Source organism: Oncorhynchus tshawytscha, linkage group LG29 (assembly GCF_018296145.1).
Source record: "Oncorhynchus tshawytscha isolate Ot180627B linkage group LG29, Otsh_v2.0, whole genome shotgun sequence".
NCBI lineage: Eukaryota > Metazoa > Chordata > Actinopteri > Salmoniformes > Salmonidae > Oncorhynchus > Oncorhynchus tshawytscha.
Window position 1 is genome coordinate 9698883 of NC_056457.1, and position 21711 is coordinate 9720593.

The window sequence follows — 21711 nt, forward strand, 5'->3', positions numbered from 1 at the left end:
ACATTTTTGGAGTGGTTGAAAAACGAGTTTTAATGACTCCAACCTAAGTGTATGTAAACTTCCGACTTCAACTGTATGTATTGACTGCATGTCTATCTGTCCTTACAGATCACCAGCACTACCAATTTTAATAGTTTATAAACAGGTATTGTCAGACCTACAAAGATGATCTCAATGCACAAATTCACACCCAAAGGTATTTGATGGGGTTGAGGTCAGGGCTCTCTGCAGGCCAGTCAAGTTCTTCCACACGGATCTAGACAAAACATTTATCTATGGATCCTATCATCCCGCTTTGTGCACGGGGGCATTGTCATGCTGAAACAGGAAATGGCCTTCCCCAACTGTTGCCACAAAGTTGGAAGCACAGAATCGTCTAGTATGTCATTGTATGCTGTACTGCTAAGATTTCCTGGAACTAAGGGGCCTAGCCCAACCATGAAAAACAGCCCCAGACCATTATTCCTCCTCCACCAAACCTTACAGTTGGCAATATGCATTCGGACAGGTAGCATTCTCCTGGCATCCGCCAAACCCAGATGCGTCCTTTGGACAGCCAGATGGTAAGGTATCACTCCAGAGAACGCGTTTCTACTGCTCCAGAGTCCAATGGCGGCAAGCTTTACACCACTCCAGACGATGCTTGGCATTGATCATGGTGATCTTAGGCTTCTGTGCGGCTGCTCGGCCATGGAAACCCATTTCATGAAGCTCCCGACGAAAAGTTATTGTGCTGGCATTGCTTCTAGAGGCAGTTTGGAACTAGGTAGTGAGTGCTGCAACCGAGGACAGACTATTTTTACGAGCTACGAGCTTCAGCACTCGGCGGTCCCGTTCTGTGAGCTTGTGTGGCCTACCACTTCGCGGCTGAGCTGTTGCTGCTCTTAGATGTTTCCAATTTCCAATTTACAGTTGTCCGGGGCAGATCTAGCAGGGCAGAAATTTGACGAACTGACTTGTTGGAAAGGTGGCATCCTATGGCGATGCCACGTTGAAAGCCACTGAGCTCTTCAGTAAGTCCATTCTACTGTCATTGTTTGTCTATGGAGATTGCATGGCTGTGTGGTCGATTTTATACACATGTCAGCAACGGGTGTGGCTGAAATAGCCAAATCCACTCATTTGAAGTGGTGTCCACAATACTTTTGTGTATATATAGTGTGCAGTACTTCCTCGGAAAAACTTTCACAGCTCTATGATTCCCTTCTCGCTGAGGCTGGGATATTGGAAGAAACTGGACACTTTTATTTCCAAATTTATATGGAGGGGATCAAAATGTCCACTTCACAAAGACAGAAGTGTTCTGAAGGCCCCAATCTTAAATTATATTTTGGGGCCTTTATTCTACACCCGCTACGTGTGTGGTTGAACCCCAATGTCCTATTGGCCTGGAGGCCCCTTGAGGAGAATTCAGCAAAGCCATACAGTTTTCAAGATCTGGTATATTCCAACATTTCTATCAAAAAAGCTGAACTCACCTTTGGCCCTATCACCACGCAAATGCTTCCAGTATAGTGTGCAATGGGGAGCCATTGCAAATATATTCCAAGACTTGAAAAAGCAATACGATCTGCCTGGTTCTTAACATCTTTTTATTTGCATCTTCGTACGGCTCTACGTGCTTATGGAGTACCCTGGAGTTCAGAACTAGTATCTCATCCTATCCACAAAATAATGACAGCAAGGGTAAGTAAGGGCATAGTCTCCAAATGATATACAGTACCAGTCAAAAGTTTGGAAACGCCTAGTCAATCAATGGTTTTTCTTTATTTTTTACCATTTTCTACTTTTTAGAATAATAGTGAAGATATCAAAAATATGAAGTAACACATATGCAATCATGCAGTAAGCAAAAAAGTGAAATCTAAACAAATCTAAATATATTTTAGATTTTAGATTCTTCAAAGTAGCCACCCTTTGCCTTGATGACAGTTTGGCATTCTCTCAACCAGATTCATAAGGAATGCTTTTCCAACAGTCTTGAAGGAGTTCCCACATATGCTGAGCACTTGTTGTCTGCTTTTCCTTCACTCTGCGGACCACCTCATCTCAAACCATCTTAATTGGGTTTAGGTTGGGTGATTGTGGAGGCCAGGTCATCTGAGGCAGCACTCCATCACTCTTCTTGGTCAAATAGCCCTTACACAGCCTGGAGGTGTGTTGGGTCATTGTCCTGTTGAAAAACAAATGATAGTCCCACTAAGCGCAATCCAGATGGGATGGCATATTGCTGCAGAATGCTGTGGTAGCCATGCTGGTCAAGTGTGCCTTGAATTTTAAATAAATCACAGACAGTGTCACCAGCAAAGCACCATCACGCCTCCTCCTCCATGCTTCACAGTGGGAACCACACATGCCGAGATCATCCGTTCACCTGCTCTGCGTAATCACAAAGACACGGCGGTTAGAACCAAAAATCTCAAATTTGGACTCATCAGACCAAAAGGACAGCTTTCCACTGGTCTAATGTCCATTGCTCGTGTTTCTTGAACCAAGGAAGTCTCTTCTTATTATTGGTGTCCTTTAGTAGTGGTTTCTTTGCAGCAATTCGACCATGAAGGCCTGATTCACATGGTCTCCTCTGAAGAGTTGATGTTGAGATGTGTCTGTTACCTGAACTCCGTGAAGCATTTATTTGAGCTGTAATTTGAGGTGCAGTTAACTCTAATGAACTTATCCTCTGCATAGAGGTAACTCTGTGTCTTCCTTTCTTGTGGCGGTCCTCATGAGAGCCAGTTCCAACATAGCGCTTGATGGTTTTTGGTTCTCTTCTTGAAGAAACGTTCAAAGTACTTGAAATTTTCCAGATTGACTTACCTGTTTTTGCCATAATATGGACTTGGTATTTTACCTAATAGGGCAATCTTCTGTATACCACCCCTACCTTGTCACAACACAACTGATTGTCTCAAACGCATGAAGAAGGAAAGAAATTCACAAATGGACACACCTGTTAATTGAAATGCATTCCAGGTCACTACCTCATGAAGCTGGTTGAGAGATGGGAAGCGTGTTTAAAGCTGTCATCAAGGCAAAGGATGGCTACTTTGAAGAATCTCAAATATATTTAGACTTGTTTAACACTTTTTTGGTTACTACATGATTCCATGTGGAATTTCATAGTTTTGATGTCTTATTATTCTACAGTAGTACATTTTTATTTTATTTTATGGAACGAGTAGGTGTGTCCAAACTTTTGACTGGCACTGCATATTCCTACCTATTCCGACATATTACCATTACCAATCTATTCTAAATGGAACTACTGCTTAATGATGTGCTACTGCTTAATGATGACTCTTCACTGAAGGTAACATACAGTACAGAGAAACAGCAGCCAAGAGAATGGTTGCCTTACAATGGCAAACCCTACACACTCTGCCACATCAGAAATATATTTATTTATTCATGGTGTAGCTTAACTTGAACTGTCAGTCTCTCGACTGCACGGTTCAAAAATCAGAGAACGTTAACATGTGGACTACAACACTTGGCAGTATAAAATCATTACTTTAAGATGCAATATATTCTTAATTCTCCCTAGCGCAGATTAGAATATGTTCTGGGATTCATCCGATGGCATTGAGGAGTTTACCACATCAGTCAGGCTAGTAACGACTGTGTGATCACGCTCTACGTATCTGATGTGCGTAAGACCTTTAAACAGGTTAACATTCGCAAGGCCAGATGGATTACCAGGACACTTACTCAGAGAAGGCACTGACCAGCTGGCCAGTGTCATCACTGACGTTTTTAACCTCTCTCTGACCCAGTCTGTAATACATACATGTTTCAAGCAAACCACCATAGTCCCTGTGCCCAAGAACGCCAAGGTAACCTGTCTAAATGACTATCGCCCTGTATCACTCACATCTGTAGCTATGAAATGCTTTGAAAGGCTGGTTATGGCTCACATCAACACCATCATCACAGACACCCTGGACACACTCCTATTTGCATACGGCCCCAACAGATTCACAGATGACGCAATGTCTATTGCTCGCCACACTGCCCTTTCCCACCTGGACAAAGGGAAGACCTACGCGAGAATGATGTTCATTGACTACAGCTCAGCGTTCAACAACATAGTGCCCTCCAAGCTCGTCACTAAGTTAAGCCATCCAGGACCTCTATACCAGGCGGTGTCAGAAGAAGGCCCTAAAAATTGTCCCCCCAAGCCATAAGCCTGCTGAACAGTTCATCAAATGGCTACCCGGACTATTTGCATTGACTCTTTTGTTTTTAACTGGACTCTTCCCACACACTCCAACAATACTACACTGACACTCCAACACACACGGACACACACTTACACACACATCCACACACTACAAATGCTGAGTATAGAAAACAGAAATGCCTGCCTGCTCTTTCCATGACATAGACCAAAGGTACTCAACACCCACCCTACGAGGTCCGGAACCTGCTGGTTTTCTGTTCTATCTGATCATTAATTGCACACCCCTGATGTCATGTTTAAATCAGTCCCTGATTAAAGGGGAACAATGAAAAATGCAGTGGCACTGACTTCGAGGTCCAGAGTTGAGTTCGAGGGACATAGCGTTCACCTGGTCTGTCTTTGATCCCTTATTGATGTCACCTGTTAAACCCATTTCAATCAGCGTAGATGAAGGAGAGGAAACAGGTTAAAGAAAGATGTTTGAGCCTTGAGAAAATTGAGACATGGATTGTGTATGTGTGCCATTCAGAGGGTGAATGGGCAAGACAAAAAATGTAAGTACCTTTGAACGGGGTATGGCAGTAGGTGCAGGCACACTGGTTTGAGTGTGTCAAGAACTGCAATGCTGCTCGGTTTTCCCCATTCAACAGTTCACCTGTTTATGAAGAATGGTCCAGCACCCAAAGGACGTCCAGCCGACCTGACACAACTGTGGGAAGCATCGGAGTCAACATGTGCCAGCATACCTGTGGAATGCTTTCTACACCTTTCAGAGTCCATGAACCAAAAGTGGGGGAAATGACACACACACTTACACATAGATACACTTTCACACTCTTCACATTCACTGCTGCCACTCTGATTATTATTTACCCCTACCTACATGTATATATTACCTCAATGACCTTGTACCCCTGCAAATCAAATCAAAGTTTATTTGTCACGTGCACTGAATACAACAGGTGTAGACCTTACAAGCCCTTAACCAACAGTGCAGTTTTTAAGTAAAAAATACATATTAGGTAAGCAATGGATAAGTAAATAAATAAATTAACAGTCAAAAATAACAGTAACGAGGCTATATACAGGTGGTACTGGTACAGAGTCAATGTGCGGGTGACGGGTTAGTCTGGCTATTTGAGGTAATATGTACATGCAGGAATAGTTAAAGTGACTATAGATGATAAACAGAGAGTAGCAGCAGCGTAAAAGAGGCGTTGGGGGGGGAGTGGCGGGAAACATTGCATAGTCCAGGTAGCCATTTGATGAGCTGTTCAGGAGTCTTATGGCTTGGGGGAAAAAGCTGTTGAGAAGCCTTTTGGTCCTAGACTTGGCGCTCCGGTACCGCTTGACATGCGGTAGCAGAGAGAACAGTCTATGACTGGGGTGGCTGGAGTCTTTGACAATTTTTAGGGTCTTTCTCTGACACCGCCTGATATAGAGGTCCTGGATGGCAGGCAGCTTATCCCCTGTGATGTACTGGGCTGTAAACACTACCCTCTGTTGTGCCTTGCGGTCGGAGGCTGAGAAGTTGCCGTACCAGGCAGTGATGCAACCAGTCAGGATGCTCTCGATGGTGCAGCTGTAGAACCTTTGAGGATCTGAGGACCCATGCCAAATCTGTTTAGTTTCCTAAGGGGAAACTTTTCACGACTGCCTTGGTGTGTTTTGACCATTCTTGTTTTTTTTGTTTTTTTGAATATTACCCCTTTTTCTCCCCAATTTCATGCTATTCAATTGTTTTAGTAGCTACTATCTTGTCTCATCGCTACAACTCCCGTACGGGCTCGGGAGAGACGAAGGTTGAAAGTCATGCGTCCTCCGATACACAACCCAACCGAGCCGCACAGCTTCTTAACACAGGGCGCATCCAAATCGGAAGGCAGCCGCACCAATGTGCCGGAGGAACTGCCATTTCTTCCGGCGCCATCGACTCGGTACCGATACTCCTTGTACATAGCCTCATTAGTGCTACTTTATTGGGTTTCTATTTCCTATTTAGCTAAATGTTTATACTTTTTAACTCTGCATCATTGGGAAACAGCTCGTAAGTAAGTCTTTTTACGGTGAAGTCTACACCTGTTGTATTCGGCGTATGTGACAAATACCATTTTTTATTTGATTTTCTTATTTGAATGATTAACCTTTATAGTCCATTGTTGGAGGCAGTTAAAAGTAGTGTTTAAATGGACTGATGGAAATGGACTCTTGGAGACAATGGGAGCGCCAACAAAACTCACTCTGAACATAGTGACAACAGTACTGTACTGAGTGGCAACAGGTCTTCAGCCTAGAATGGTTGAAGACAACACACCACATGTGTCTCTCTGATGGTTGTTGTTTGCAAACCTCAAGTAATTCGTGCGAGATAGAGGGGAAAGATCGGAGTGTGCTGAATGAACAATGGGACGGATTCGAAAACCATGCTGGCAGCGATACGTTGCGGTACAACAGTGGGGCATTGCAGTACGTGTGTCCTCTTATTTCTCGATTTCTTTTATACGACTTAGTAGTACTGTGTTGTTGAGGAGCATGCAAGCAAGCGTTTCACTACACATGTTGACACCAGCTGTATCCTGTGCACGTGACAAACAAATGTTGGTTTGCTTTGTACATGTGCTTCAGAGGCAGAGACTTAGATCGCTCCACCACCCAGGCCACTCTCAAGCCATTCATACAGTTATACTATCGCAGCGATGATAAACTCAACTGTGTTCCTCTATATTGTGCCAACAAAAAGTACTATGCAGCCAATTCTTTAAGGTCATCATTTCGAATCCGCTCTTGGGGTTTTCAAAAATCGCTTTCAGTAGACAAGTCCCTTGGGCATACATAAAACAATGACCTTTAGTTTCACTCCATCACCAACATAATTGGAACAACAATAGCCCTGTTTAAAAAAAAATGTTTAAAAAAAAGGCTGACTCCTGTTGCTTCATGAAGTGGCATCAACAAGCGGACAATGGCTTTGCATGCTGGTCTGGCTGCGGCACGGTTCTAGCAGTACTCCTCTCTCCTATTCAGCACATTGAATAATATCCACGCTTCCAGAGACTGACTGAATGACTGACACGGCTGCGCAGCACAAAGAAAAGGCAGATAGGGAGAAAGGAGCTAGGGGGAAAAGCCTGATGGCTGCACATTCCCAGTCAGCTGGTAGGTAGGTGAAGAGGGGGGCTCTGTTGTTTGTGTTGTTTTGTTATAGGTCAAATGCCACCGGGTCAAAATAAATACAAACACCATCAACCATCAGCTGAGAAATGTGTTTTGTAATTGTGAGGGAGGGAGGGAGGGAGGGATAAATATATATATACCCTTGAGGTTATTGGCTTGGCAGTACCTGAATGGAATGTTGGCAGTCTACAGTGGGTCATGAATGGAAATACAGTCAGGAGGGACAGAGACACAGGCAGGCACACAGACAGGCTAAATTACACTTTAAACTCAGCAGAGGCTGATCAATAGACCTTTTTATAGACACGGGGAACGATAGGATGACTATCACAACAAAAGTGTGCGTGTGTAGCAGCCAGACTGGTAAACAGAACAACAATAAAACAGAGCCAGTGATGAAACTGTGATCGATCCTGTGACGCTATGACCCATCAGTGGATAAGGGGGCATTTTCCATCATAAACCTAAGCCATTGGAGTTGATATCGAATACTCTAACCCAATGAGTTTTGTTAAATGTTAAATGTAAGCGTGCCTTTGCAACATAAATAGCGGAGTTGATCACACAAGTTACGTTTGCTGAGACCCCCAACTTAAAATACTGTTTTGGACAGAAAAGAAATGCGTCTCATTTACTAATTTCCCAGTGTGCCTTTTGGCAAGTTGTATTCTACTTTATTTTTGTCAATTTACTTGTCCGGGGCAAGTTTCCATTTAAAACACATATTTCTGAGTCTAAAATACAATTAATTTAACCAGATATAGCAAAAATGTATATGGATTTGTTTAAACCATTAGTGAGATTGTTGTACATGATTTTCTGTTCTGTGGTTATTATTTTTTAAACACTGTCTGGTCAATTAATTGGATCATGGCTGAAACTGGAAAGGATTCAAAGATACAACATCAACACACTTGTCTCAAACAAAATAGAATATCAGCCATCTGTTAATAACAAAATAATTTCCAAAGTTTAGCAAACATCTAATATGTTTCATAGTTCATCCAACGTAAAACGTATAGTTCAGCTGATGATATCTTTAAAGGTTTAAGTTGAGAGGACCTGAAATCAAAAGTTCAGTCACTTGAAAAAGCAAAAATGTACAGTGTACATAGTGCACTACTTTTGACCCGAGCCTATGGTCTAAGCCTTATTCCATTTGGTATGCGTCCTATACCATACAGAACAGCTGGAGTTTGAATACTGTATGTGCATTTACAACAGTACAATACACAGTATACAGTTTAGAAGGGTGGATAACTGGACTGAATATAAATGTGGTCCCTGTCATTAGGTGATAACTCTGGCATTTCCAGTCAGAAAGCCCTGGCTTCGTGAAATTGGCGAAGAAGTTATGTAATTTGTTATGAGTGGAGAAGAGACCTCATTGTTCACGATGGAAGAGGAGTCAGAAATTGCTCAATGCTTTCAACCCATTTCCCTTCCCTGTTTCCAACCCACGCACACTTCATCTAAAGCAAAGACAAAGAACACAATATTACAATACATGAAGCCAAACACCTCCTGTCACCAACCAAGGTGGTCTGATATTTTATTAATATACAGTGCCTTCAGATTCACCTCTTTTACTTTTTTCACATTTTGTTGTGTTATACCCTGAATTTAAAATGGATTCCATTTAGATTTTTTTTGTCAAAGTTACAAATTAATAAAATAAAATATGAAAAGCTGAAATAAGTCAATAAGTATTCAACCCTTTTGTCATGGCACAAGCCTAAATAAGTTCAGGACTAAAAATGTGCTTAACAAGTCACATAATATGTTGCATGGACTCACTGAGTGCAATAATAGTGTTTAACATGATCTTTGAATGACTACCTCATCACTACACACCACACATACAATTATCGGTAAGGTCTAGGGCTGTTGCAGTGACAGTATTACCGCCACACTGGCGGTCATGAAGGCAGTCAAATTCCATGTGACCGTTTAGTCACGGTAATTAGGCTTCTCCAAGCTACTTTCCTAATATTAAGCACATTGTTTATCTTTACAACAGGAGTATATAGCCTACCTGACAGGCATGACAATGAACCACAGGAAAAGCATCCTCCATACTAAATCAAAACAAAGGTCACACATATATTTTTTGGGTATATGTAAAGATTAAATCAAGAATATATATTAGCCCATCACTTGTGAATTATATAGTATCACGTATGAATGGATACCCAGCATAAGCATTTATTTTGCAACCTTTTCTAATCATAGTTGCACACCTCATGTAGCCTATCCCATTTGAATCAAGTGGCCAAATAACTTCTTAAACTCTACAGGATCGGTCCACCCCCCACCCCCCGCGGAACAGTTGAGCTAATGTGATTAGCATGAGGTTGTAAGTAACAAGAACATTTCCCAGGGCATAAACATATCTGATATGGGCAGAAAGCTTAAATTATTGTTCATCTAACTGCACTGTCCAATTTACAGTAGCTATTACAGTGAAAAATACCATACTATTGTTTGAGGACAGTGCACAATTATGAACTTGAAAATGTATTAATAAACCAATTAGGCACATTTGTGCAGTCCTGATAGAAATTTTGAACAGATATGCAATAGTTCATTGGATCAGTATAATACACTATGGCCTTTCTCTTGCATTTCAAAGATGATGGTAAACGCTATTTTTTTCTTTGTATTGTCTTTTACCAGATCTAATGTGTTATATTCTCCTACATTAATTTCACATTTACACAAACTTAAAATTGTTTCCTTTCAAATGGTATCAATAATATGCATATCCTTGCTTTCAGGTCCTGAGCTACAGGCAGTTAGATTTGGGTATGTCATTTTAGGCCAAAATTGAAAGAAAGGGTCTGATCCTTACTGGCATACAAAAGCAGCGCGTGAGTTTCAAGTTTGGGGAAGATCATTTTCACCATAAAAATGCACTTTTATAATAAAACCATTACATACATAATCACATTCGCAGTCACTTTTGATAATGGTGTTTTCCCACTAATGGAACATTCACGCATAGAGATGGCCGCCTCGCTTCGCGTTCCTAGGAAACTATGCAGTATTTTGTTTTTTTTATGTGTTATTTCTTACATTGTTACCCCAGGTAATCTTAGGTTTTATTACATACAGTCGGGAGGAACTATTGGATATAAGAGCAACGTCAACTCACCAACATTACGACCAGGAATACGACTTTCCCGAAGCGGATCCTCAGTTTGGCCTACCACCCAGGACAATGGATCAGATCCCAGCCGGCGACCCAAAACAACGACACCGTAGAAGAAGGGGGGATAGTAGATTGACATTGGCTAGTGCTTTTGCTGTTCATTAGGCCTAATCATCTTGTTGAATGACGAAAAGTAAATGTGGACAGTTCTTACAATATCATCAATGTGCGTCACGGAATTGAATAAGGATACTCACAGTCGCGTCCCCGATGGGTCGGTCTTCACTTGTAGCCTGTGAGAAATGCCTGATCATGTGATGGAGAGCCATGTAAGTGAGAGGCACTTCGGATTGCACACCACTCAAGGAGAAGGGCACAACTCAGCAGTCCAGGCCGCTAAAGGCATGGAGTTTTTTAGGGTGCATTACGGCCACAAAGGGGATGCTGCCGTGAAATTCAAGGCATTATCAAGTGCTTGTCAAACTGTGAATGAGAGACTATTCAAGTGTACAGCCTGCGCAAAAAACAAAATGCCTTTCAAGCTACTTTTTCCAAATCATCATTAGGGTCTCGTCACGCAGCCTTACAATGTATTACAAAACATATAGCCCAGCATTTGTAGAACAACTAAAATAATATTTAATAACTCTACATTTAGCTTATAGGAGTACCTACTTCTTTGTTAAGCGCTCAACGCAGAATAGCCGCATGTGCGCACTCCCTCAAATCGTTTGGAGAATATATATATATTTTTTTCAGCTTTGTTCAATTGTATTCTTCATACTATAAAATAATGCCATGGGATTCTAAGCAAATCTTGTCTGCTAAATGAACAAGTGTAGCCCACAGGCATTTGGCACAGCCACATCAGGACCTAACAGAAGGACAACTCAAAGTATACTATTCTTTTCTTCTGAAATAGACTACATTTTCTTCATGTCATGCTTCTTTAGAACTGTCTAAAATAAACAATGGATTTATTGTGAAGGTGTAGGCTATATTACATGGATTTATTAGACTTTTTCAAATGTCTGCATCAGTGGCTTGTGTGGAAGCCAGGAGATGCTACATATGTTTATGTTAATTAACGGTCAATTACCGTGAGACCGACAGTTATTTGCTTGACAATCACCGGCTGACAAAATTTTGTAACCGCCACAGCCCTAGTAAGGTCCCTCAGTCGAGCGGTGAATTTCAAACACAGATTCAACCACAAAGACCAGGGAGGTTTACCAATGCTCACGCAAAGTAGGGCACCCTATTGGTAGAAGGGTAAATAAAAAAAATAAGCAGACATTGAGAATATCCCTTTGAGCATGGTGAAGTTATTAATTACACTTTGGATGGTGTATCACTATACCCAGTCACTACAAAGATACAGGCGTCCTTCCTAACTCAGTTCCTGGAAAGGAAGGAAACCGCCCAAGGATTTCAACATGAGGCCAATGGTGACTTCATAACAGTTACAGCGTTTCATTGCTGTGATAGGAGAAAGCTAAGGATGGATCAACAACATTGTAGTTACGCCACAATACTAACCTAACTGACACTGAGTGAAAATAAGGAAGCCTGCACAGAATAAAACATATTCCAAAACATGCATCCTGTTTGAAACAAGGCACTAAAGTAAAACGGCAAAAAACATGGTAAAGCAATTAACATTTTGTCCTGAATACAAAGTGTTATGATTGGGGCAAATCCAATACAACACATTACTGAGTCCCACTATCCATATTCTCAAGCATAGTGGTGGCTGCATCATGGTATGGCAAACCTTGTAATCGTTAAGGACTGGGGAGTTGAAATGGAATGGAGCTAAGCATAGGCAAAATCCCTGAGGAAAACCTTGTTCAGTTTGCTTTCCACCAGACGCTGGGAGATGAATTCATCTTTCAGCAAGACAATGAACTGAAACAAGGCCAAATACATACGAGAGTTGTTGACCAAGACGACAGTGAATGTTCCTGAGTGGCCGAGTTTTGACTTAAATCCGCTTGAACATCTTTGGCAAGACCTGAAAATGTTTGTCAAGCAATGATCAACAACCAATTTCACAGAGCTTGAATCATGTTGAAATGAATAAATGGGCAAATGTTTGCTTGCCAACCTATTCCAGTCAGAATAGTTTTTTGGTATTTGCTAGATGTTAGACATGATGTTGTCATTTATTGTACGCATCTGGACCCTCCTGGACTCATATAACAAGGCCAATGACAGCAGCTATTAAACCAAATGAAACAGCAGAACAACCGTTGGTTGGAGTACAGAAACCACAATCCTAAGGGCACAATGAGACACAGAGAGAGAAGGTAACAACAACATTGGTTTTGATCATCCGTATCTTTTTATTACCAAAACGCGATGATCTCAGACTCATGTGATTTCATTTATATTTGAAATGCAGTCAAATTGGTGTGAATATAAAGTCCAGAATGAAAGGTTCATACTATAATTACATTTGATCGGTGCTTTAAGAGACGTTATGCTGCAGGACATGCCCAAGGTGGTAATACACACCACATGCACTGGAAGAGAGTCAAATTAAATCCAGTTCACACTGGTTGGAACGATAAAACTAATGTGTGAGTTATGTTCCAGGTTAAATTAATATTGACTCTTACATGCACACTCATGGTTTCCCATAATGTGGTCTAAAGAAGAAAATAGTATATAGATTTCCATTAATATAACACAGTGAAAAACTGCATGTCTTTGTGAGCCAATAATAGACTGACAATTACTGCTAAGTGGACCCATAATCCCAAAGTGAACTTCATTTTCCATGCCATGGGATACAAAACAACCAGGATGCAATCTAAAATCGTAGTAGCGTATTGGATTCCATTTCAAATGACAGCATGCTATTATATGTCTTGTCTTCTGCTCTCAGAACATGGACATTGGAACCAGTCACCAGATACACTTACCTTAACATTTCACTCAATAGCTGAGCTAAACTTCAACCTTGGCTTTAGCCTGTCCAGTTTTTTTTTTTTTTAGATAGTTACTCCTACCATGTCCGTGTTCCGAGAGCAGAAGACAAGGTTGAAGTTTAGCTATTGAGTGAAATGTTACGGTAAGTGTATCAGGTGACTGGTTCTTTGGTGATGATTACGTCAATGTGACTCATTTTAGGAAACTAGGCGTATGTCGCACGTCACTACTTCACAGGAGAGGTATTTGGACGTAAACATCATTTTTTTAAATCAAAATGTGTTTTTTTTTGCGAGAAATTCCTTCTGGAACATGTCAATTCTCATGTGCCTTAATAACAAACTTGTATCCATCCATAAGTGAGAATAAAATTGTTAAATTACGAGCCTAGTTGGTTTAGCCATGGAAAAAGACAGGAACCTTCCCGCTAGCCATGATTGGCTGAGATAATGGATCGGCTAAACATACCGGGAGATGAGTTTGGATTGGTCGGCCATGTAGCATGCGTATGTCTATAACGTGAGCTGCTCAGTATGTGTTGATAGTCCTTTCTACCATGCCGTTTTTGAAAGATATAACATTAGCCATCGAGAAGTACACAAGTTTTGCTACTTTTCTCAACAACATTGATGCCCTGAATTTAGCAGGTGCTATCGACAGATCAGTTGGAAAAAGTGATGGGCTACTTTCTGCGCACCCCAGTCAGTGTGAACCGGAGTGACTTGACACAATACTGTCCAAACAAGATGTAGCTACAAACAAAACTGAGTTAAATAGTTCCAGTCTGCAGTGAAGCGTTCATCCAAGTATAAGGGAAAGAGTCTAGCTACATTTTCAGATATTATAAGTTTGTAATTTGGTCAGAAAGTCATTTTCATTGCTAGTTAAAGCGTTCTGTTAGCTGTACGTCTAGACAATAGCGACCCATCCACTTAGCTAGATGTGGCTGAGGGGTGGTTATAGCATTTCCTTCACATGACCTATCAATTTAGTCAAGTGTGTCGGGTAAGCGTCATCTAATAATTCTACAATATTTTATCTGGACACTTTCTGTTTTTGATACTGCTACTACGCAAGTAACCGTTTCACTGTACTGTTTACACATTGTGTATCCTGTACATATGACAAAAAACATGTTTTTATTTGATATAATGTGTGTTTACCAGAGATGGTAATGTGAAGAATTACATGACCTGCACCAAAGTCAGATTAGGATATAGGCCAAGGACTAGATAAAGTGTATTTTATTGGGAGGTTTCCTTATTGTAGGCTACGACTTTGACCATTTTTAGTCTTGAAACCTTTGTTTTTTTTACTAAACTACTCACTCTGTTTAGCACATGGCCTTACGTGTGCATCCTTTTAAGAGATGGGTGGGGCTAAGGCTTAAGAGGGTGTGAACGATCCTGAATGGGTGTAGACAAAGAAGAGCTCTCCAGGAGGTGCACCAAAACATTCAAGGGACGTTTTCTCAAAAGTGGGGTGACAAGTTTATCAACTTTCAAAGCAGAATTACTTTCCCATTGTTCCTCAACTGCAGTATATGATATACCATCTTCTAGCTCTGAGTCTCTACTTTTATCCAATGTAAAAAACTATTTCAAATGTTGCTACGTAAGACCGAATCGAGGTGGTCGGTCACAAACGTATACAGTAAAGTTGACATTAGTATTGGCTATGGCACAGTAGTGTATGTTGTATTTGTTGTTTTTATGCTTCAGAGCTGCTGCAGTCAGCCCCATTGGCAGTGGAGGGGTACTGGTACAGAGGGTTTGGGAAGGACAGTTTGGCATCTCTCCGGACTGGACCCTGCAGAACACACACACAGCATTACAATTTGACAGTGAGACAGTTGGCAGACAGGTCAACAAGAGATGGAAGCCTACCTCCCACTCCGCATCCATCCTCCAGGGGTAGACACTGATGGGAAGCCCAGGACCCTCCCTAGTCTTGGGGTTAAGTCTAGGGCAAGTTCCCAGACCGGGGAGCTGAAGGGAGAGAAATAGTGAGAGACAATAGAGGAACTACCTTTGTCTCTAATCACTCAACCCACACCTCAGACTTATTTCATTTCTAAAGGTTGCTCTTTATACAGAGTGAGCTCATGATAACATTTCACTGTGAGTAACTCAATCCTCTTTTTCCCTGGTCAAATAGGCTGTGTCTCAAATGCCATTATTCCCTCTATAGTGCATCACTATTGACCAGGCCCATAGGGCTCTGATCAAAAGTAGTCCACTATATCGGGAATAGGGTGCCATTTGAGCGACAACCATAGACTCCTCTCCTGTCCACTTCTTTGTGGATAAAGTGAGTGTTGCTCGCTGTATGAAGCCTGTGTGATTGAGGTACCCTCTGTGTTACCCTCCTGCGCACACACTGAGCACACACACGCACATGCACATATACACACACGCGCGCACGGACACAGAGAGACAAATGCACGCACGCCAGCACACACGCGTGCAATGCTGTGACCCCCGTCATCGACACTGTGACAGTGATGACTCTCACAATCACTCCCGCTTTTACTACCGCTCAATGCTCAGTAACACACACGCACACACACAAATATAAACACACTTCAGAAAATGACAGCCATCTCCTGAGCGAAATTGCTGTGATGGCATCTACTCCCCTGCAGGGTACCTTCTCAGTGGTGGTAGAGGAGAGAATGATTGCACACACAGACGCACGCACACGCACGCACGTGCACGCACGCACACACATGCGTATCATTGAAGAAGCGGAGGTGTAGGGCTTTGCAGACATTCCACTGACCACAATTACAATCACGTCTGAGAAAGATGTCATCCACCCACACACAAACTAAATGAGTATCTAATGAATTCTAGATCATATGGTTTAAGAACGATACATTTTATATGGGAGCTTGATTGTCATTGAACAGAGAAAGGGGGTGTGCTAACCTCTGCCCTCCAATCAAAGGCTGGGTTGTCCTTCACCTCAAAGTCCTTCAGGTCACGTTTGCTGTGGAAGCAGACAAAAATTGGATTCGTATTTTTCTGTAACAGTAATAATAATAACAGCAACAACAGCAATAATGGGGCGGCAGGTAGCCTGGTGGTTAGAGCGGTAGGCCAGTAACCGAAAGGTTGCTGGATCGAATCCTCGAGCTGACAAAGGTTAAAATCAAGACAGATCACACAGGTGTTTGAGTGAAATCACAGTATTTTCCGACTTCATTCATGAAAGCAACGTCATAACCATCCCCTTTATCAACATTAATAACATCCTAACTTACTTCAAAGAGTGTCTCTTTAGGAATACAAACAGGACACAGACAGCAATACCAAGAATCAGCAGGGTCAGTCCAATGGCTATGCCAGCATACACAGTCTCTATGGGTGAGACAAATACATGGATTGACAATCAATAAACACCCCAGAGACTCACACAGTCTTACGGTACATAAAGGGGGTTGCAACATTCTGGTAAATTTCCCAAAGTTCCCAGGTTATCCTGAAATCCTGGTTGAAGGATTCCTGTATATCCTGCTTATTCCCTCCTGATACCGGAAAACTTCCAACTGCAATTGATGGAAAAAGTTACCAGAAGTTTGCAACCCTAAGTTCATTTAATAATAGGGTATGTCCATATTACCTAGTCCGGGATCCTCTGGCAGGGTCGTTGAGATTGAGGAAGAGGGAGAGGGCTTTGGTCTCACGTGGCAACGGTTTCCTGTCCAACCATCCTGGCACCTGGAAAGGGTTAAGATTAAGGTGAAGGGAGAACCGGCCACCTCTTCCCTCCATTCTACTGGCCAGTCACTTGATAACAAGATGGATGGATTTGCTACCAATGGGACTATCGAAACTGAAATATTCTCTGCTTTTCTGAAACGTGGCTCTCTGACAAGGTACCCCCCTATGGCTATCCAACTTGATGGATTCTCCATTCACCATGCCGACCAGACAGTGGAGTCTGGGAAAATTGAGGGGGGAAGTGAGCTGCCTCTTCATCAACAACAACTGTGGAATAGCTGATGGTCAAATGCTGACCCTTTTACCACACGAGGGAGTTTTCAGCTGTTATATACATTCCCCTTTAGGACAAGAGAAATAACAAATCTGGCACTTGAGAAACTGTACAAGGCTACAACCATCCAGAGGCTGCTTTTCTGGTTGCCTGCGATTTTAATTCAGCATCATTAAGACATTTCCATCAACACTTCTCCCTTGCCACTAGGGGTGATACAGTCTAGAGCACTGTTTTTCTACCCACAAGCAAGCATACAAGGCCCTCTCTCGGCTGCCGTTCGGTAAATCAGATCACGACTCCGTACTCTTGCTTCCTGTTTACAAGCAGAAGCTCAAACAGGAATTACCCGTGACTTGCATTGTTGAGAAATGGTCTCTAGAATCAGAGATTATGCTACAGGACTGCTTTGCTAGCGCTGATTGGAATATGTTTCGGGACTCTGCTGATAACATTGACAAGCTAACCACCTCCGTCACCGGCTTCATTAGGAAATGCATCGGCAACGTTGTCCAAATAGGATCGGGCTACCACACACAGAGCTATCGCAGGACGACCCTGAGGCTACGGCTGAGGACAGGAACAAGTACAAGAAGTCCCACTATGACCTCCACAAAGTCATCAAACGAGCAAAAGGACAATATGGGAATAAAGTGGAATCCTATTACACAGGCTCTGACGCGCGCCGCATGTGGCAGGGCCTACAGTCCATTACGAATTACAACGATGCCTCTCTACCAGATGGGCTCAATGCATTTTATGCATGCTTTGACAACAACATTGTGCCGGGAGGGCCGCCACCAACCCAGAAGATTGGGTGATCTCGCTCCTCGAGGCTGATGTGAGTAGTCTTTAATCAGGTCAATACCCGCAAGGCCGCAGGGCCCCATGGTATTCCAAGGTGCATTTTCAGAGCATGTGCAGAACAGCCGGTATATTCACAGTTATTTTTCAACCTCTCCTGGTCTCAGTCTGTAATCTCCACATCTTTTAAGATGACCACTATCAACCCTGTTCCCAAGAACTCTAAGGCTTGATGCTATCTGTAATCGTGAAGTGCTTTGAGAGGCTGGTTATGGCACACATCAACTCCATCCTCCCAGCCAGCTTAGACCCACTCCAATTTTCATACCGTCCCAACAGATCCATCGATGAAGCAATCTCAACTGCACTCCACACTGCCCTCACCCACCTAGATACGAGGAATACCTATGTGAGAATGCTGTTCATTGACTACAGCTCAGCGTTCAACACCATTGTCCCCTCCAAGCTCGTCACCAATCTTAGGACCCTGGGACTGAACACCTCTCTCTGCAACTGGATTCTGGACTTCCTGACAGGCCGCCCCCAGGTGGCGAGGGTAGGCAACATCACCTCCACCACGCCGACACTCAACACTGGGGCCCCACGGGGGTGTGTGCTTAGACCCCTCCTGTACTCTCTGTTCACCCACCGCCATCAAGTTTGGTGATGACACGACGGTGGTAGGCCTGATCACCGGCGACCATGAGAGGGAGGAGGTCAAGTTCCTCGGTGTCCAAATCCCTAAGAGCTTAAAATAGTCCACACACTCGCACAGTCGTGAATAAGGCGCGACAGCACCTCTTCCTCCTTAGGAGGTGGAAAGGGTAAGGCATGGGCCCTCAAATCCTCAAAACGTTCTACAGCTGAACCATTGAAAGCACCTTGACTGACTGCATCACTGCTTGGTATGGCAATAGGACCGCCCTCGATCGCCTGGCACTACAGAGGGTGGTGTGGACAGCCCAGTAGAGGTCCCTGACATCCAGGACCTCTATATCAGGCGGTGTGAAAGGAAGGCCCAGAAAATCGTTAAAAACTCCAACCACCCAAGCCATAAACTGTTCTCTCTGTTTCCCCATGGCAGGCGGTACCAGTGCATCAAGTCTGACACCTACAAGCTCCTGAACGGCTTCTATCCCCATGCCATAAAACTGCTGAATAGCTAATAAAAGGGCTACAAGGACTATCTGAGTTGACCTTTAGTATTTTATTCTCTCTGCACACTCACAGGGTCATACACACTACGCACACTGATACTCCAACACACACACACGCACACACACACACACACACACACACGCACACACACATGCACACATGTACATACATTAATACTGACCCTACACAAACCCACTCACATACAATCATCATATACGCTACTGCTACTGTTTATCATACATTTTGTTATTTCACCTTTATTTAACCAGGTAGGCTAGTTGAGAACACCTTTATTTAACCCGGTAGGCTAGTTGAGAACACCTTTATTTAACCAGGTAGGCTAGTTGAGAACACCTTTATTTAACCAGGTAGGCTAGTTGAGAACACCTTTATTTAACCAGGTAGGCTAGTTGAGAACACCTTTATTTAACCAGGTAGGCTAGTTGAGAACACCTTTATTTAACCAGGTAGGCTAGTTGAGAACAAGTTCTCATTTGCAACTGCAACCTGGCCAAGATAAAGCATAGCAATTCGACACATACAACAACACAGAGTTACACATGGAATAAACAAAACATACAGTCATATCCTGATGTCTAGTCACCTTACCCCCTATACATATTTACCTCTATCACTCCAGTATCCCTGCACATCAGAAATATGTACTGGAACTGATCGTGTACAGGGTTCTTCTTCTTTCTATATATTTTTTTGTTTTAACCTTGTTATTTTTAGTATTACATTGTTATTGATTACTGCATTGTTGTTACATTTTTTTTACCTAGGCAAGTCAGTTAAGAACAAATTCTTATTTTCAATGACGGCCTAGAAACAGTGGGTTAACTGCCTGTTCAGGGGCAAATTGACAGATTTGCACCTTGTCAGCTCGGGGATTTGAACTTGCAACCTTTCGGTTACTAGTCCAACGCTCTAACCACTAGGCTACCCTGCCGGTTAGAGGTTTCAAGCAAGACATTTCACTGTGCTTGTCACACTGAATGTCCACACTGAACGAACGAACACAGGCTTGGAAGAAAGTAAGGAGGTGCGCCTCCTCAACGGAAAACAATGTCCTTCTTATGTGGAGAATCCTACATGGACAGTACCAGTAGACTGAACAAGGAGCTTCATTCAGACACCTCAGTTGAGTGATTAGGGTGCCTCTCCATGGCACCACCTTTGAGAAAACAACACATTCATTCAGGACTTCTCTTCCAAGTCCACATCTGCTTAAATCCATGGCTAGTTTTTGGGGTAGACATGTGCTGCCATGGGATTTTCTAATGCAAAACAAACATTCCTGGACAAAACATACTGCTTGCATTAAGTTGTGTTATATTCTCATTCCGAAGGGTCTCTTTGCATATTGTGTGGCAGGCTGGCCAGGACTGTAGGCTGGGCTCTGGTCCAGCTTCTCGGAGGATCCTGCCCAGAGGACCAACATGACCTGCTAAGTCCGAACCTCTGACTCTCTGACATACATAGGCCCCAGGCACCACTACATGCTGGGGTCAGCACTGCACAGCACTGCACAGTCTGTTATATAATCATGAAAGAGAGAGTGAGAGAAAGAGAGAGAGGGGAAAGGGGCAGCAAAGAGATTGAGCACGGGAGGGAGGATGAGAAACGGGAAAGAGGAGAGCAAAGAGAGAGAAAGGTGAGGGAGGGAGAGAGAGAGGGGAAAGGGAGGTGAGGGAAATAGACAGTATTTTTTACTGCCAAACACCAGCGAAGTATCACCTCCCCAGAGTTTGGCCGATTTAAAAAATGTGGAACCATTTGCATCTCAATGTGACATTCACATAGCATTGTGGGAAAAGACGCATAATATATTCCAGTCAGTCATGTGGCTTTGGAGTGCAGGTACCAGGAAGAATGTGAAATGCCAGGTAGTAGTCAACATTAAAGAGATAGTTCACCCAAATTACAGTAGTCAGGTAAACAAAGTCAGGTAAGCAAAACCATGGATTGCTCTCTTATCTTGTCCATGGATTGCTGTCTTATCTTGTCCATGGATTGCCGTCTTATCTTGTCCATGGATTGCCGTCTTATCTTGTCCATGGATTGGTCTTATCTTGTCCATGGATTGCTGTATTATCTTGTCCATGGATTGCCGTCTTATCTTGTCCATGGATTGCTGTCTTATCTTGTCCATGGATTGCTGTCTTATCTTGTCCGTGGATTGCTTACAGGTTAAGGAATTTAGTCATTTGGGTGAACGTTCCCTTTTATGCTGACATCAGCATGTAGCTATAGTAAGTATATTGTCTCATGTTTAGACTAGGCATTCTATCGAATGCAGAATATTTTA

The 21711-nt window shown here is 42.7% G+C and overlaps 1 protein-coding gene across 2 annotated transcripts in view; it reads right to left on the minus strand.

The window, feature by feature from the left end:
- Positions 1-14976: 14976 nt before the first annotated feature.
- Positions 14977-21711, minus strand: part of malrd1 (MAM and LDL receptor class A domain containing 1) — a 121099-nt gene continuing 114364 nt past the window's right edge. The window contains exons 30-34 of one of the 2 annotated variants that reach the window (XM_024393049.2): positions 17064-17161; positions 16705-16801; positions 16370-16430; positions 15326-15427; positions 14977-15248 (exon numbers count right to left, since the gene is read on the minus strand). In XM_024393049.2, coding sequence (XP_024248817.1) covers positions 15150-15248; positions 15326-15427; positions 16370-16430; positions 16705-16801; positions 17064-17161 — 457 coding nt within the window. In that variant the 3' untranslated portion in view covers positions 14977-15149. Of the gene's footprint in view, positions 15249-15325; positions 15428-16369; positions 16431-16704; positions 16802-17063; positions 17162-21711 lie in introns of those variants that run through there. The other variant, XM_024393050.1, reaches the window with a different exon arrangement.